This window comes from Schistocerca serialis, chromosome 4 (genome assembly GCF_023864345.2).
Source record: "Schistocerca serialis cubense isolate TAMUIC-IGC-003099 chromosome 4, iqSchSeri2.2, whole genome shotgun sequence".
Classification (NCBI taxonomy): domain Eukaryota; kingdom Metazoa; phylum Arthropoda; class Insecta; order Orthoptera; family Acrididae; genus Schistocerca; species Schistocerca serialis.
The window spans coordinates 307,025,913-307,045,310 of NC_064641.1; the positions used below are offsets into that span (position 1 = coordinate 307,025,913).

The following is a 19,398-nucleotide window of genomic DNA, read 5'->3' on the forward strand; positions in this document are numbered from 1 at the left end:
CTCCTACTAACCTTATTCCTTCATTCAATAAAGCAAGCTAGGAAACAAAAGGCATTACAGAGGATGGAGCGGAGTGACGGTATGGTGGGGAGGGGAGAGAAGCGGTGGCCAGCTTGCCCCTGAGTGCACGCAGAACACCTGTTAACTGCACACGTGCAAGTGCACCGCACACGTGCGGAATTTCTGCCCGCCCCTGGAACAGACAGTCCTCCAAAAGATCCGCACGTATTTGAATCAGAAAAACTATTTTTTCATTTAACTGTAAATTTTCTGTGGACACAAACGATGGATTCGGGACTTTTTTACACGTCGGTTATACGGGTTCTGATCATGACGGAATTCAAGAATCAACAGTACATCAGAGCCTCGAGGAAAAGACAGGGATTTTCATCTTTTAGGTGGCAGTGCCTACCTCTGTTTTAGGAATTTATTAACCCTATTTAGAAATGCAGGGCGTTTGTCTAGTGTCCAAAATGATTTTAAAATGACACTCTCAAAAACCGTATCTACTGTTGATCCACTACTACACCCAGCAATCCAACTAGAAATGGGACGAGAAGCTTTTAAGCAGTCAACAGCATAAACAGATTTCTATGTCATCGCAGATGCGCATGCGTATTAAACCTGAAAGCAGCTGTCTGCAGCTACTTGAACGAACTTTTTAACTATTCTTCGACAAAAAAATGTGCCGGCAAAACATTCAATTACTCCCATCCACTATAAAATGCCTGTCGGAATATGGAAGACCAAAATAAATTTGTTTCTTGAGAATTTTCCTCAACGGTGAACAAATTGTAGCGAATGCAGCAGACAAACAAAGTTAAATGTAAAATTTTTAACTTTTTCTCAGGTGGATAGGGAGAAATGGCAGAAAGGAAAAGTGCACCGTATTACAATATTACTAGTTCGAAAGCTTTGAATGTCACCCAGATCAGTTATTTCACTAGCAGTAAGTTCAGCTGTAATCTTTCCTAAAGCCCGGTCCACACGCAACGATCTGTCTGCGCAGACATCGGCGCAGATGTCTGTACATGCAAAAGATCGCTGCAAATGTGGTGTGTTCACACGACACAAACCCCAATCTACTACTCGCCCGCCATCTGTCGGTTTAGAAAAGAAATATCAGTGGCAAGCGACTACGCTCCCCGAAAACGTCAAAATTTAATTCAGTTATTTTGAAAAATAGAAATGGAGGAAGTTCTGTTGTGGTCTGTGTTCGCAACTTGTGTTGCAAAAAACATTCAGACCAACCGCAGGAAACAGAGAAAGCGGTCAAAATGGTGCAGACAGTGGCTGCTAAAGCGAAAGCAGTTTTGTCACGTAAATTTACTGCGAGAGTTGCAGGGCGAACCTGTTTTGTTTTACATAACCTCGTGTTCCATTTCCTCGCACATTGGCACTCCAATTTCATCTTCAATTGTACTCCTGCTTGGTCTTGGCGTTTCTTGATCACGAAGAAAGCCAAGTAGATCAAAATACCATAACGTTGGCTGGTATACTTGATCTACTTCTACACCAGATCTTCTAGATTTCTGAACTTTGGATAACTCTTTTCGGTAAACAGTTCGCTGACAGACTAATTTACTTGACTTGCCTTCATCAACTCATCCTTCAGGAAAGCGTAAATAGCTTCACATGTGTTGGGTATTATTTCACTCAATGCTTGTTTCGATATTGCAGATAAAAATTCAAAATCATTGTAGCTCCTTCCTGTTGCTAGAAATCTTAATGTTACTGCCAGGCGTTCATGAGGAGAAATTTCCCTTCTCATACAAGTATTTTTCTCATAATATGAGGGGTTACATGCTTTAAGAAATAATTATAAGTTTCGACATCCATACGCAAATAATTTCAACAGTTCGCAACGAAATTATTTTTTTTATTACCGTTTCTCTCTTTGCCGAGGCGCCAACTGCCCGCAATTTTTCAGTTAGAGCATTGTATGCTGCTGTCTTTTTGTCTCGGTCACTATATTCTTTACTTTTAATCTTCCACAAACATGGGTGGTTTCTGTATATTTCAATGAATTCACTTACAAACTCTCGAGAACACTGACGAGTATCAGCCATTTTAATGCCCTGTGCACACAAATACAAACACTAGACTGAGCAAACAGCTGTTTCGCGCCAGATTTGCGACGATCTCCTGTCCACACGCTCCAACTTGTCTGCGCAGATGTGGTTTGAACCGACAGATTTGAGAGGTTTCGCTCAAACCTCCAACTCCAACTTCCAGGTTTGCACACACCTCAGGTTGGTGCAAATCTGCTGTTCACACGCAACGATCTGTCTGCGCAGATGTGATGTGCGCAGACATTTGCGCAGACAGATCGTTGCGTGTGGACGGGCCTTAAGGAAATTAAAGCAAACGTATAATCTATTCGAATGCAGTATCAGCTATTGGGCCCTGGCTCCACTATTGGACAACGTGACGTAGCGTTAATGCGCAGAAAAAACCAATCAGCAATTTCAGCATTTCCAGAGCTGATGTCGTGTGTCTTTCCGAATCACGAGGCTAATTTGAGTAAATTGACATCTAATCATTGAGAGTAGCATTGTTCCCTGACCGAGCTGTTAGGGAACAATAAGCAACAAGTGGCTGAGAAAACATAATTACCAACGAAACGTTGAAGACTAGTTGAAATGTCAAAAGAAGTGAAACGTGTATTTCTCACAGGTGCATCTGGATTACTTGGTCGATCAGTTTACCAAAAATTTTCAGAACAGAACTGGACGGTATTTGGTACAGCGTTTTCAAGGTACAAGAGGCTATTTCCCATGTGAATGCTTATGTGGTCCAATATCAGAAACAGCTGACCCGAAATTAGTAATTAATGGTAGTTGACATGGCCCGTTCATGCAGCAGATACATCGATGCCCATTTATAAATTAATGTACAAAAAATGTGGCTTTAAGCCAAGAGTCGGCACAGTAAATTAATGTACAAAAAATGTGGCTTTAAGCCAAGAGTCGGCACAGTACTTATGTCAGAAGCTAATTTACAAGTGTCACTGTAGCCCTGGTATCGTGTTTTGTTGCAGAAAACACCGCATTCTTTAGTTATATTTTTCAAGTTTCGTAATCTCCGAAATGTTTCTCTTACCTGGGACAGTGAATCATTTATCTCAGTTGCTTCAGGCAACTACTGTTTAACAAATGGAAAATTATCAAGGGATAAAATGACATACATAGTTAACATTATGTTTGGTCCTTAATATGTAATAATATATGTTACTTACAGCTGTTCACTTTTCTTCTTGTAGAGTTCAGCCACATTTGCACAAAATTGACCTGAGAGACGAGAATACTGTTCAAACAGTATTGTCAGAATTCAAACCAAATGTGGTGATTCATACTGCTGCCCAAAGATACCCTGACAAGGTTGATGCTGATCCTGAAGCTGCAGTGGATATCAATGTTCGTGCAACAGAGAGTTTAGCTGCACTTTGTGGTAATTGCATAAGCTACAGCATTTCCTTTAAATGGATATATTTAACAGTTTCACTGCAGTGTATGTAATCTTCTGGATTGAAGAATTGACAAATTGCACGAGAAAACAAATTTACTGTGAAACTTAGTATCTTTCAGATTCTCATTAGAAGGATCTAATAAATCTCTATATAGAATTCTAATTACTTTGTTTCATACAATGAATTTTTTTTTGCAAATATGATGTTATACCATAGAAAATGTAAACAATGTTAGTCTACTCATTTATACTATCTGTAAGTTGGATTATTCTTGTAGCAAAAGTAGCGGAACTGCTTTTTCCAGTTCATTATTTTGAGTACATATCTACCATCACCAAAAGCTATTTTCATAGTTAATGATTTCTCTTGTATTTGCTGTAGACTAAATAATTTCAAAATTATAATTGAAAATATCAGTATTGAATGTTTTACAATATTTGTTACTTGGTCAGCTGGTTACAGGGATACAGAAACCTGTCTTCAGACAGCAGTAGCACTAAGCAGAGTTCAGGCATAATGAAATTTCATATACAAGCTCATTCTTCCTGGTGTTCCCTTCTGCAAACCATTGCCAAGTGCATGTTGAGCGTACTTCCCCATGTATTGTGTATTAGGGTTTCTTCCCTTTTACATATAAGGTGTGGGCGAAATGACTAACACTTCATCTTTAATGACCACATAAAATTGCCCTCTATAACCATTTAAAACACATTTGATCTTTTGGTCTTCACACTACAAACCAATCCATTAACTACAGATTTATATGGTATGTATTCACAATAGATATCTGTTATGTCTATAGGTTCCCAATAGTACCATGCTTTTTTGTATTCAGTGGGAGATATACTCAGGAAAGCACTTTGCAGAGTATTTTGTTCTCTGTCAGAGAAGGAAATGTGCCATGGCCTAATCAAACAAACCATAATAGTACTACTTAGTAGTGGTATCATGCACATATTTATAATCTCCTGTAGTTCCCATCTAGGAGAAGAACCTTGCAGGATGTGCAATCTATATCCATACTCTGCAAATGACTGTGAAGTCCATGTCAGATGGTACTTCCAATTGTGCCAGTTAGCAGGGCTTGTTCCCATTCCATTTGCATATGGAGCATGAGAAGAATGACTGTGTAAATGCCTCTGTGTATGCTGCAGTTAATCTATACTCCAATTAAAATTGCTTTGGATTGACGTCTTGGCGAGTCAATAATTGAAAATATCAGTATTGAATGTTTTACAATATTTGTTACTTGGTCAGCTGGTTACAGGGATACAGAAACCTGTCTTCAGACAGCAGCGATTGGTACTTCTTTACACATAACTGCATTATCTGTAAAAAGTTTGAGTTTAATGTTAATATTGTCTGCAAGGTCATTAATATACAACATGAACAGCAAAGGAGCCAACACAGTTCCCTGAGATAGAACCAAAGTTACTTCTACATCTGTCAGTGGCATCCTATCGAAGATAATGCACTGTGTACTCCCTACCAAGAAATCTTCAGACCAGTCACTAATTTCACTTGTTACCCCATATGATCATACTTTTAATAATAAGTGTAAATGTGGTTCTGAATCAAATGCTTTTCAGAAATGGAGAAATAATGCATCTACCTGACTGCCTTGACCTGAGTGTCTATTAGTTCATATTTTTCAGCATTTTTGTGACAAATTCCTTTTAGGCAAACTAACTTGTGAGCTTTCATACTCCCCATCTTTGTTCAATCTCTCCCGTCAATACTATTGGGTATTGGTTCCACACAACTGAGCAATACTGTAGGATGGGTCACACAAATGTTTTTTAAGCGAACTTTGTAGACAGCTTGCATTTTCCCAGTGTCCTTCCAATGAATCAGTCCACAATTTGTGTTACCTATAACCGAGCCTGTGTGATCATTCCCCCTTTTTTTGCACCCTACATCCTCAATTATTTGCTGAATGTATTTCAATCTCTGTCTTCCCCTACAGTTTTTGCACTTTATAGCTCTCTCTAGCATCATGGAGGCTATTCCCCGAAGTCCTAAGACATCTTCTATCATCCCGCCTCTTCTTCTTGCCAGTGTTTTCCCATATTCCCCTTTCTTCACCGATTCTGCATAGAACCTCCTCATTCCTTGTCTTAATAATCCACCTTATAGACTTCTCTTGACCAGGAATGCCCCATTGCTCGTGCTAGTCTGGTTTTTATGTCACCCTTGTTTCGTCCATAATGGGTTATTTTGCTCCCCAGGTAACAGCATTCCTTAACTTTGTGATTACCAATTTTGATTTTAAGTTCCTCACTATTCTCATTTCTGCTACTTCTCATTAATTTTGTCTTTTCCTGGTTTCCTTTCAGCCCATATTCTGTTCTCATTAAATTCATTCCATTCAACAGATCCTGTAACTCTTCTTCACTTTCAGTGAGGATAGCAATGTCATAAGCAAATCTTATCATTGATATCCTTTTACCCTTGAGCCTTTCTTTTATTTCTGTCACTGTTTCTTCGATATATAGATTGAACAGTAGGGGTGACAAGCTGCAGCCCTGTCTTTACTCTTTTTAATCTGAGCACTTCGTTTTTGGTCATCCAATCTTATGGTTTCTTCTTGGTTCATGTATTTACTGTATACTGCCTCTCTTTCCCTATAGTTTACTTCTGTTTTTCTCAGAATTTCGAACATCTTGCTCCACTTTACTTTGTTGAATGCCTTTTCTAGGGCAACAGAGCCAATGAGAGCATCTTGATTTTTCTTCAGTCTTGTTTCCATTATCACATGCAGTGTCAGAACTGCCTCTCTCATGCCTTTAACTTTTCTAAAGTCAAACTGATAATCGTCTACCAAATCCTAAATTTTATTTTCCATTCTTCAGATCCTCTCAAATTGTTAAGCCCAGCTAAAGGTATTTACATGAGTTAACTGAAAGCAAATGTGACTGATGGCCGTCAAAGGATAGCATGTTTCTGTTTTTTTTTTTTTGAAATGCATAATTTTACATTGTTGTATATAAAAACAAAGATGAGGTGACTTACCGAACAAAGGCGCTGGCAGGTCGATAGACACACAAACAAACACGAACATACACACAAAATTCAAGCTTTCGCAACAAACTGTTGCCTCATCAGGAAAGAGGGAAGGAGAGGGGAAGACGAAAGGAAGTGGGTTTTAAGGGAGAGGGTAAGGAGTAATTCCAATCCCGGGAGCGGAAAGACTTACCTTAGGGGGAAAAAAGGACAGGTATACACTCGCACACACGCACATATCCATCCACACATACAGACACAAGCAGACATATTTTATATGTCTGCTTGTGTCTGTATGTGTGGATGGATATGTGCGTGTGTGCGAGTGTATACCTGTCCTTTTTTCCCCCTAAGGTAAGTCTTTCCGCTCCCGGGATTGGAATGACTCCTTACCCTCTCCCTTAAAACCCACTTCCTTTCGTCTTCCCCTCTCCTTCCCTCTTTCCTGATGAGGCAACAGTTTGTTGCGAAAGCTTGAATTTTGTGTGTATGTTTGTGTTTGTTTGTTTGTGTGTCTATCGACCTGCCAGTGCTTTTGTTCGGTAAGTCACCTCATCTTTGTTTTTATATATAATTTTTCCCACGTGGAATGTTTCCTTCCATTATATTGATATCATTTTACATTGTTGAACATTTAAAGCAAATTGAAAATACTTCCACCACTTTGAAATCGTGTCAAGATCTGATTGGAAATTTGGGCATATTTTTCCAGTAGTAGGCCTATTTCGTGTGCAAAAACTCTTACGTTACTATCATCTACCAGATCATTGACATAAAACATGAACAGCAAGGGTTCCAGTACACTTGCCTCGGGCATACATAAAGTTAGTTCGTCACTTTTTGTTGGATGTGAGGTCCGCCAGTTATGCAAAACACCGTTTTTCTCAGCACCCAAACATGTTTCGGCACCACTGTGCCATCATCAGTGGGTTTTCGTTTTTATTTATTCTGCAATGTGAACATTTTTGTTAAATGATTATAAAATTATGTGCATTTTTAGTTCAAACAACAGATTGTTTCTTTTTGTAAATACCTTTACATTTGGTGTGCATGAATTTTCTGGATCTCTTATGTGTTAATTACTACGGGTAGCTTGTCATCTGCAACCAAACGATGTTGATGAGAATTGTTGTTGTTGTTGTTTTTTTTTCCTGGGAGTTAACATATCTTTTAGAATGTAATTCAGTTTTTCACAAAAAACTGAATTACATTCTAGAAAATAGATTAACTCCCAGCAAAAAAATAAAAACGAAAACCCACTGATGATGGCACAGTGGTGCTGAAACATGTTTGGGTACTGAGAGAAATGGTGTTTTGCATAGCTGGCAGACCTCACATCCAACAATTTTAACTGCAAACACGGCCAATACAAGGAGCTGCAAATCAAAATGATGGATCTTCACTTTTTGATAACTTGCTGCATCCCCCCTACCAACATATCGTCAATTTAGTCACATATTTTATTTGGTACCTCCATTTGTTCCAAGTTTCTTAGTAAGTATTAGTGTGGTAGAGAGTCAAATGTTTTTCAGAAATCAAGAAATACTGCGTCCATTCAAAGGCCTTGATCCACAGATATTGAGAAGTTGTGTGTGAAGAGTAAGAGTTGGGGTTCATATGATAATTGTTTTAATGTTGATATGGAGGAGATGTACCTCATTATGTTTGAGCTCAGGAAATGCTCTAAGATTCTACAACGGATGGATGCCAATGAAAATAGTTTTATGCATCACTTTTGCTACCATTTTTGTATATGAATGTGTCTTGTCTTCTTTCCAATTGGTGGTCACACTTTTTGGTTTAATTACTATAGATAGTACATGTTTCAGAAAGGGGCTAACTTAGCTGCAAATTCTGTCTAGAATTTGCAAGGATTACATTAGACTCTGGATCTTTGTCCAGTTTTTGCAATTTCAAATGTTTCTCGACTCCATTTTTTTAGGATGGCTTCGCTGTGCCTCTCTTGAGGATATTTTTTTATTATGTAGATGTTTTAAGAGTGATACCATAAAGGTATATACAGTGCCTTTCCAATTTCAAAATATTTGTGTTGGCACCTTCTATTTATACCGTTCAACATTATAGCGATGCAAGAAATAAACTGGGAAAGTGTGGTTGTATCTGCTTTTGTAAAGAAAGATATCAAAATGGAATTCAGCATTTCTGCTTTTTCTTTGCTACTTTCAATTCCAGCTTGTGTGTCATTCAGGATGGTCTGGAAGTAACCTTAGTGCCACTGACTGCCTTTACATATAACCAGAATTCCTTTGCAATATATTACAGATCTTTCAAAAAGAAGCTGTTATGGTAGTCACTGATGCTTCACACATTGCTTTTTTGACAGCTAAACACTCCTTATGCGGCAGTACATTCTACTTTCATCTATAACCCTATCCCTTGGTTTACTCCTATTGTGCAGTAAGTAACGGGTCTTTAGACATTTCTTTACGGAGACTGTGTACCATGGAGGGTCCCTCCCATCATGAACGGATCTACTAGGTCAGCCAACTTATTTATGAGTGCTTGTGCCTTGTAATGTGACTATGCAAATCCATTTCAGCTGAACCTGATTTTTATTATCTGTGACAAAAATGGCCTTTTGATGCACATTTGAATGGTATGTAATAAACACAAACTTTCCTCACTAAACTGAACTGAATAAGTGGCTACTGGTATAACATGGCAGCATTACATTACATAGAAGGTGCATTACTTTCTGCATACTGGACTCGCATTCGGGAGGACGACGGTTCAATCCTGCGTCCGGCCATCCTGATTTAGGTTTTTCGTGATTTCCCTAAATCGCTCCAGGCAAATGCTGGGATGGTTCCTTTCAGAGGGCACGGCCGACTTCCTTCCCTAATCCGATGAGACCGATTACCTTGCTGTTTGGTCTCTTCCCCCCAAAACAACAACAACAACTTTCTGCATAACCTTTGAATAATATTAAGAGTCCAACAGTCCAGATGTTTTAAATTGTATTTACTATTTCTTGTATTTCGACACAGAAGTGGAATTTCTGCTTGTAATTTTTATTCTCAATATTTAATTTACAGCCTTTCAAAGTGAAGCTCATGCATGGTGATAAAGAGGGTAATATTGTGCTGTGTTATGCTGCAGATGGAAACAACAAGATCTTCTCATTTAATCAGTGTACATATGAAAACTGGAAATTAACCTTTACAGCCACTAGTATAAGAAAGGTGGCAAGACACCTAAGCATGCAGCACCTGAAGTAGTTTCAAAATGTGACATTCATTTTCCATACACATTACTTATTCTGGTTATAATTCTACATGATATGTTTAATGCAGTGTTAAATGCAGGCAGGTTTTGATTATATGTATAAAATTGTTTATATTCTCTTTGTCAGAAATGAAGGTTACATTTGCATGTCTTAATTTTTTCCAGCCAAAGAAAGAGTGCCTCTTATTTACATCAGCACAGATTATGTATTTGATGGTAAAAATCCTCCCTATTCAGAAGAAAGTGTCCCCAGCCCTCTAAATCTTTATGGGAAAACAAAACTGCAGGGAGAGGAAGCTTGCATGGCAGCTTCATCAGGTAGATATTCTTGAAAAGTTTTAGTTTTATAGAGACAAATATGAACAAATTCAGTTGTATATAAAATGGTAAGCAACACCGAGACAAGCAGCATTAAACAGGTGCATGTACAACACATGAATACCTGAGACATGGAAAGTCAAGAACTGTATTTTACGTTGAGTTAAATATGTAAAGAATATAACGAAAAGCAGTTTACTTTGCCTGTAAATCAATACTTCAAAATAATTGCTTTCCATTGACAGATAGTCGTCGTAACTGCTGTCTGCTTCATGTCTGCTGTGCAAAGAGCTACGTTAATTTAAGTATTAACTGTATTTTTCTTACTTGTCACTTCTTCTTCCGTGTGTTTTTACTTTTAGGAAGCTTTAATTGTCAAGTGTTAGTAATAGTGTTCCATAGATTTCGTGTTTGTTTTGAATACAGTCAGAGAGAGTCCCTTTAGTCAACCATAGTGCCAGTAGTGCTAGTGTTTGTTTTCAATACAGTCCAGACACAGGTAGTGCAATTTTCATTGTTTTCTACAAGAAGTGTATAGCAACCACAGTTTAGTCAACAATCAACCGCCTTTAGTGAATTAGCAGTCTAGCTAAAAGTTGATTAACTCTCTACAGTAAATTGATTTCTTAGGATGGATAGGATGTGTGACGCTGTGTATGGACGCAGGAGGAGCTGGCCACTATTTGCGAACAGCTGAACGTGTTGATGGCCGCGGTCAGCCATCTTCAGGCTGCTGCCGCATAGTGTAGCGGCAGTGAGGAGTCTGGTGTGTCGCATGGTACACCCCAGGTGTTACATGCTTCACACACGGTCCCTGCTGTCGAGACATCTTCGCTGGTTCCGGGCGCGGCTGGGCCACCCTCTCCCAAAGGAGAAGGCGGGTTCAGCGGCATTCGCGGCGCACGAGGTGGAGGATCAATGTGGAGGCTGGCCATGTGGCATCGCCCGCTCTGCCTATGAGTGGACATGTGGCCGCTCCTTCAGCAAGGTCCGAGCAGGCACACGGGGGGAGGGGTTTATTAGTTATTGGGAGCTCCAAAGTTAGGCGGGTGATGGAGACCCTTAGGGAAATAGCGGAAAGGTAGGGGAAGAAGGCCAGTGTTCACTCTGTCTGCTTGCCGGGAGGTCTCACCCGAGATGTGGAGGACGCCCTGCCGGTGGCGATAGAGAGCACTGGGTGTACCCGACTGCAAATTGTTGCTCATGTCGGCACCAATGACTCCTGTCATCTGGGTTCAGAGGTCATCCTCAGTTCGAATAGGCAGTTGGCGGAATTGGTGAAGGCGGAAAGCCTCGCTCGCGGGGTGGATTCTGAGCTAACTATTTGTGGTATCGTTCCCAGAACCGATCACGGTCCTCTGGTTTGGAGCCGAGTAGAAGGCTTAAACCATAGGCTCAGACGATTCTGCGGAGATCTGGGGTGCAAATTTCTTGACCTCTGCTATCGGGTGGAGAAATGTAGGGTCCCCCTGAATAGGTCAGGCATGCACTACACGCCGGAAGCGGCTACAAGGATAGCGGAGTACGTGTGGAGTGCACAAGTGAGTTTTTTAGGTTAGAGAATTCCCTCCCTAGGCCCGACAAGACACCTCCTGAGATGCGGCAAGCTAGGAGTAAGCAAAATGCAACAGGGAATAACAATATTAATGTGCTAATAGTAAACTGCAGGAGCTTCTGTAGAAAGGTCCCAGAACTGCTCTCATTAATAAACGGTCACAATGCCCATATAGTACTAGGGACAGAAAGTTGGCTGAAACCAGATGTAAACAGTAATGAAATCCTAAACTCAGATTGGAATGTGTACCACAGAGAAAGGCTGGACAGTGAAGGGGGAGGCGTGTTTATAGCGATAAGAAGTGCAATAGTATCGAAGGAAATTGACGGAGATCCGAAATGTGAAATAATTTGGGTGAAGGTCATGGTTAAAGCAGGCTCAGGCATGGTAATTGGATGTCTCTATAGGCCCCCTGGCTCAGCAGCTGTTGTGGCTGAGCACCTGAAGGATAATTTGGAAAATATTTCGAGTAGATTTCCCCACCATGTTATACTTCTGGGTGGAGATTTTAATTTGCCGGATATAGACTGGAATACTCAAATGTTCATAACGGGTGGCAGGGACAAAGAATCCAGTGAAATTTTTTCAAGTGCTTTATCTGAAAACTACCTCGAGCATTTAAACAGAGAACCGACTCGTGGCGATAACACATTAGACCTTCTGGTGACAAACAGACCCAAACTATTTGAAACAGTTAACGCAGAACAGGGAATCAGCCATCACAAAGCGGTTACTGCATCGATGATTTCAGCCGTAAATAGAAATATTAAAAAAGGTAGGAAGATTTTTCTGTTTAGCAAAAGTGACAAAAAGCAGATTACAGAGTACCTGACGGCTCAATACAAAAGTTTTGTCTCAAGAACAGATAGTGTTGAGGATCAGTGGACAAAGTTCAAAACCATCGTACAATATGCGTTAGATGAGTATGTGCCAAGCAAGATCGTAAGAGATGGAAAAGAGCCACCGTGGTACAACAACCGACTTAGAAAACTGCTGCGGAAGCGAAGGGAACTTCACAGCAAACATAAGCATAGCCAAAGCCTTGCAGACAAACAAAAATTATGCGAAGTGAAATGTAGTGTGAGGAGGGCTATGCGAGAGGCGTTCAATGAATTTGAAAGTAAAGTTCTATGTACTGACTTGGCAGAAAATCCTAAGAAATTTTGGTCTTATGTCAAAGCGTTAGGTGGATCAAAACAAAATGTCCAGACACTCTGTGACCGAAAACAAAGGAAGTAGATTACAGTACGCTTGTTTGCCAACTGCTTGAATACTGCTCTGCTGTGTGGGATCCGTACCAGATAGGGTTGATAGAAGAGATAGAGAAGATCCAACGGAGAGCAGCGCACTTCGTTACAGGAACATTTAGTAATCGCGAAAGCGTTATGGAGATGATAGATGAACTCCAGTGGAAGACTTTGCAGGAGAGACGCTCAGTAGCTCGGTACGGGCTTTTCTTAAAGTTTCGAGAACATACCTTCACCGAAGAGTCAAGCAGTATATTGCTCCCTCCTACGTATATCTCGCGAAGAGACCATGAGGATAAAATCAGAGAGATTAGAGTCCACACAGAAACATACCAACAATCCTTCTTTCCACAAACAATACGAGACTGGAATAGAAGGGAGAACCGATAGAGGTACTCAAGGCACCCTCCACCACACACTGTCAGGTGGTTTGCGGAGTATGGATGTAGATGTAGTTCCTATTTTTAAGTTAGAGGTAAGCATAAGGTTTTGTTCCATAGCAACTGGGTTTTTACAATCATACTGAATGTGGTTTGTTCTGTAAGTTATTTGACAATAATTAAAATGACATTTCACACGTATCCAATAAAATAATAATATACTTCAGTGACTAAGTGTCAGACCATAAATCCAAAGGTCAGTTGTAGGATTTTTTCTACCACTGTCATTACTCTCACCTCTGCAAGGATTGCTAATGTTAATAAAAGCCAAATTGTGCCACGATTTGAAATGCACATTAAACTGTATGTCCTCATACAATGGAGTAACTCGGTTCAAAGGTTGGATTGTGGCAAAAGCACGGTACCTCCAATAGAATATGCCAAGTAAAACAATGTAGTTTTCACACCAGTCTTTGGACTGAGAACAGCTTGACCCTTTTTTACTGCATTATTTTTATGAGTGCTGTCATTGACTTTCCTCTAAAGGTGAGTAAATTTGTGCAAGTTGGTTGAAGAAACTACTCCTTCAAGTTCTTGAATGTACTAATACTTCTGCAAGTTTCGTTAACTTGCAGGAGTAGCTTCAGCAATTTACTGGAAACAGTTCTTGTATTTTGCTGTAAGTACTTACCAGTTGTTGGAAGTTTTTCTCAAACTTGCATAAGTTTTGTTGTTCAGTATGGATATGAAAATTTCAGTGTTGAAGTGGAGAATGGCAAAAGATGGGCCCAAACAAATGTACCATGGGAACCTCTAAACATACGCTATGTGATCAAAAGTATCCGGACACCCCCAAAAACATATGTCTTTTATGTTAGGTGCATTGTGTGCTGCCACGTGCCGCCAGGTACTCCATATCAGCAATCTCGGTAGTCATTAGACATCGTGAGAGAGCAGAATAGGGCACTCGGCGGAACTCACGGACTTCGAACGTGGGCAGGTGATTGGATGTAACTTGTGTCATACATCTGTATGTGAGATTTCCACACTCCAAAACTTCCCTAAGTCCTCCGTTTCTGATGTGACAGTGAAGTGGAAACGTGGAGGGACACATACAGCACAAAAGTGTACAGGCCTACCTCATCTGTTGAAGAGGGTTGTAATGTGTACCGTATTTACTCGAATATAAGCCGCACTCGAATCTAAGCCGCACCTGAAAAATGAGACTCGAAATCAAGGAAAAATTTTTTCCTGAATCTAAGTCGCACCTGAAATTTGAGACTCGAAATTCAAGGGGAGAGAAAAGTTTTAGGCCGCATCTCCAAATCGAAAGAAAGTTGGTCCATTGTAATATGAGACACAATTTAGGTCGAATGAATGACGATACAGCTACAGTAGTTTGGTTCGAGTCGTAAGCTTAGCAGTTAAGCTTTACCAGGTGGACATTGCTATGCGTCAGGTGCTCCGTTCGTATTTATACGGGTACCCTTCCTTTTTCATGTGCTTCGTCTGGTTTTGATTGATTGCTTATTTTTCTTTGGTCTGATAAGCGCAGTTTTCTTTATTATAGGTGTTTACGTCAGCCTAAGCTGAAAATGCATTACTGTTCTGTGTAATGCATTGTTTGACGCATTCTGACAGTGCGTGTTTACGGCCTGTTTTCTTTATTATAGGTGTTTACGTCAGCCTAAGCTGAAAATGCATTACTGTTCTGTGTAATGCATTGTTTGACGCATTCTGACAGTGCGTGTTTACGGCCTGTCGCCGCTCGCGGCATGGCTTGCTTTTGTGCGCGCATCCGCCGCTTACAATTAAAAAAATAAAAAGAGACGAATTGTCTCATTAGCGAAACAATGGCAAGAGACTGCTATTTGTTGTTACTTACACTGCTGCTTTCTTTGATAATGATCAACAAGAACCAAATTATAGACTGCGTATGATAGATATTCTGAATGAGAGTTTAGCGAAAAATTTTCTCCGTTTGAAAATCTCTGCAGACGCCTCTTTAGTACATTACATTCTGCACAGAAATTAGAGTCATCTTAGATTTAAAAATCTAGTCAATTACTGTGCTTCATTTCTGACTGTATCATTGTTAAGCATAAGAATAATACGAATATAAACATGACACGATATGTATATTCTTCCGCGTTTGCTGTTGTCTCACTCTAGTTTCGTGGTTTGTTGGGCAGACAGGATTTAAATGAGATAGCAGCAAACATGAAACAATACATGGCAAAATGTTTATATTCATATTATTCTTATGGTGACGAGAATACTGCATGTGATTCACAATTTATAAAAGTTCCTATTAGCAACCATCTCTTCTCACAGATAGGAAAAAATTCAGAACGTAGAGTTGGCCGTATTGACAAACATCCCAGTCTTGCCAGTCGGGTTTTCGTAGTACATTGAAATGCTGCTACATTCGAAGATGAACAATACAGAATTTGTATTTACTTCATTGGATAATGTATGAAAATGCAGTGTTCGAAACTCGGGGTGGAGAAAAAAAGCTCGTCTTCCACCTTTTATTTTAAATTTATTTACTGACGCAGAGGTTTTGGCACCAGTATTTATCTTTGTGCCTACAAAGCATGTCTGTGTAGCGCTAAATATATTCGACAGCAGAAGTAAGTTGTGGTGGCACCCACCAACATTTTTCAGAACTTCCGCTTGCTTTGCACTCTATTCTAAGCCACAGGCGGTTTTTTGGATTACAAAAACCGGAAAAAAAGTGCGGCTTAGATTCGAGTAAATACGGTAATAAGCAGACGTCTATCTAGACCATCACCCAGGAATTCCAAACTGGATCAGGATCCACTGCAAGTACTATGACAGATAAGCGGGAGGTGAGAAAACTTGGATTTCATGGTCAAGCTGCTGCTCATAAGCCACACATCATGCTGGTAAATGACAAATGATGCCTCGCCTCCTGTAACTTTGGACAACTGAACAGTGGAAAAACGTTGTGTGGAGTGATGAATCACGGTACATAATGTAGCAATCCGACAGCAGGGTATGGGTGTGGCATATGCCTAGTGAACGTCATCTGCCAGTGTGTGAAGTGCCAACAGTAAAATTCGGAGGCAGTGGTGTTATGGTGTGATTGTGTTTTTCATGGAGGGGGCTTGCACCCCTTGTTGTTTTGCATGGCACTATCACAGCGCAGGCCTACATTGATGTTTTAAGCACCTTCTTGCTTCCCACTGTTGAAGAGCAATTTGGGGATGGTGATTGCATCTTTCAACACAATCGAGCACCTGTTCATAATGCACAGCCTGTGGCGGAGAGGTTACATGACAATAGAATTCCTGTAATGACTGACCTGCACAGAGTCCTGACCTGAATGCTATAGAACACCTTTGGGATGTTTTGGAACGCCGACTTCATACCAAGCCTCACCGATTGACATCGATACTTCTCCTCAGTGCAGCACTCTGTGAAGAATGGGCTACCATTCTCCAAGAAACCTTCCAGCACCTGACTGAACTTATGCATTACTGAAGGAGGGTGCCACGAACTTGTAAGTCATCCGGAAACTTTTGATCACATAGTGTATGTAGTTGTCCACCGCAGCCAAGGCAGTGCAGAATGAATTTAATGATTATTTTGTATCACGAGAAGGAAAAGTTGAATAGTGGCACAGACATGTTATTTTAGCTGATTTTTTTTAAATGTTAGCAGAAACATTAATTCATTACATTTATCATAAAAGTGATAAATACTGTTTGTAAACATCAAAGAGTAATTACAGAGTTATCTCTTAACAATATAGCTTGCCACATTTTTGCATCCTTTTTCAAATATTTGATTGTTCATTAGAAAAGAGATGTTCGAGACTAGGATATGACACTCGAAAGTTTTTAATCTGAGCGAAGTCCTCTGATTTTATTTCACTCAATAATGCTTCTTGATAACTTGAATATGTACGCCTCTGTATCCATTTCTTCACCTTAACATTTCTTTTTTCTTAACTTTGTTTTTTGTGATGATTTTTCTTCAGTAATAATAATAATAATAATAATAATAATAATTCAACAATGGTGGCTGCTCTGTTTCTAACTAAGACACTGTAAACTTCCATTTGCGTTTCTCTTGGCACAACTCTGTTGGAAGCACTTCTGCAAGTACTTGCAGAAGTAAACTAGGGCAAGTTTTTGTTCTAATGAAAACATCTCAACAGCAAGTGTTGCAGAAGTTAACTGTAAGTAGACGCATGCTTTAATAGAAATCTTGTACTCTACAGTAAAGTGTCATTATGAAATCTCCAGCAAAAAAAGTGAAAACAAAATTGTGCAACAAAGAATATTTTTAAAGTCAGGTTTTTAAATCAGGCATACTGTAATAGTGACAAAGTGACATCAGTAATAGCCAAAGTGATTTATTAATACTGTACTACCTATTTCCAGATTTCTATTTTCAGAATCAGGTACCAGAAATAGTAGTTAAAAATCTCAAAACACGACATACAGTGTATTTGAACCATTATGACTGGTTACTAATCTCAGTTTCATTTCATACTCTGTAGAAAGAACAGTTCACTGTAATTAAGATGCTTAATATACTCAAAGGGACCAAGCATATTTGTTAACCCCTTTTTTTTTTTTTTTTTTTTTTTTTAAAATAGGGAACATTGTTTTACGTATCCCAGTCCTTTATGGCCCTGTAATGCATCTGGCAGAGAGTGCAGTAACAGTTCTTCTAGAAGCACTGCTAAATACTTCTAAAGAAAGGCAGGTGTCGGATTACGAGCGTCGCCGACCATCTCATGTAGACGATATTGCTGAAATCTGCCTGGGACTCGCTGATAGGAAACTGAAGGTAATGCCCATTTCAATGAATTTGCCTTTGGTAACTATTATTACAAGAGTGTTAGAGTATGAATTATATATTTCTGACTTTAATTGCAGGGTGAACCGATTCATGGAATATATCACTGGTGTGGCAAAGAGATATTTACAAAGTATAAAATGCTGCAAGAGATGGCAGATATTTTCCATTTGTCCAGTTCACACATTTCCCCTGCTCCTGCACCTCTTCTCAGCTCCTCTGCCACTCGACCTTATGACACAACGCTAAACACTAGTAGACTTATGGAACTCAATATTCAGTGTCACACGCCTTTTAGGCAGGGCATAAAAGCAGCTCTTGAACCATGGATAAGAGAAAACCAAAGTTAAGTGAAATTAGAATTGTACATATAAAATTTTAGTTACATATAGTTTGTCTGAGCATTAAAAAGGTAAACAAAAGAAAATACTCAATATATCGTGTGTGTGTGTGTGTGTGTGTGTGTGTGTGTGTGTGTGTGTGTGTGAGAGAGAGAGAGAGAGAGAGAGAGAGAAAAGGGGGAGGGGCTTGGTAAAACAAATGCTGTATTTTGAGCACTGTATTAATAAAATAAAATTTACTTTTCAGAGAGAATAAAAAGAGAAAAAGAAGCCTGTTGTTACCCTGTCACCCAAACACAAACTTCCTATTCAGCCATCAACTATCTTGTTAAATGCATTTTGGAGCCAGTAATAAAAAATAAACTTCATTCCTCATCTGTACTGTAAATGGAGCAGGAAACTACACAACAATAAAAAGCATTTATTTGTATAACATAGTCTGTTAATTCTGTCTCTACATATTCAGGGGATAGGAAAAATAATGTAAACAGTGGGAGTAATGGGATGGTTGTGCTTGACGGTCAGCAATGCAGGTAATGCGCAGACCTAACAGAGTTTCAAAGATGGCAGATTGTGGGTCCTGATAAGTTGGAGCATTAGTACCCAAGACAGCCAAATTATTGAATGTTTCAAGAGCAACTGTTTCAACAGTCGTGACAGCCTACACAAAACAAGGAAAGACATTATCATGTAAACGTAATAGTGAGTGCAAATCAAAACTAAATGGCAGAGATCATCATAAACTAACACAAATTGTGTTAAAACAATATGAAACGACGGCAGCTTAAGTGACTGACTAGCTCAACAGCCATCTTTGTGATACCATATCTATGACACTGTCTGCCAAGAACTCCACAGAGCGAATATTCACGGACGAGCTGCTATACTGAAACCATAAGTGATGACAACTAACACTGAGAAGTGTAAAACATGGTATCAGGAGCATAAATCCTGGATGGCTGATCAGTGCAAACACGTCTTCTTGATTCCAACGGTTAAGCATGGA

General features: G+C 39.6%; 1 protein-coding gene across 1 annotated transcript; it reads left to right on the forward strand.

Moving 5' to 3' along the window:
* Positions 1-2,345: 2,345 nt before the first annotated feature.
* LOC126473990 (methionine adenosyltransferase 2 subunit beta-like) lies at positions 2,346-18,825 on the forward strand. Its single transcript, XM_050101379.1, has 6 exons — positions 2,346-2,758; positions 3,263-3,450; positions 9,884-10,036; positions 17,849-18,042; positions 18,132-18,401; positions 18,644-18,825. Exons 1-5 carry the CDS (start codon positions 2,643-2,645, stop codon positions 18,399-18,401), a joined length of 921 nt encoding a protein of 306 aa, XP_049957336.1. The 5' UTR covers positions 2,346-2,642; the 3' UTR covers positions 18,644-18,825.
* Positions 18,826-19,398: the final 573 nt, after the last annotated feature.

Coding starts and splice junctions, on each gene's coding strand:
- LOC126473990 (XM_050101379.1), top strand. CDS start 2,643: ATGTCAAAAGAAGTGAAACGTGTATTTCTCACAGGTGCATCTGGATTA. Junction 3,451..9,883: donor GAGTTTAGCTGCACTTTGTG/GTAATTGCATAA, acceptor AATTTTTTCCAG/CCAAAGAAAGAGTGCCTCTT. Junction 18,043..18,131: donor TCGCTGATAGGAAACTGAAG/GTAATGCCCATT, acceptor CTTTAATTGCAG/GGTGAACCGATTCATGGAAT.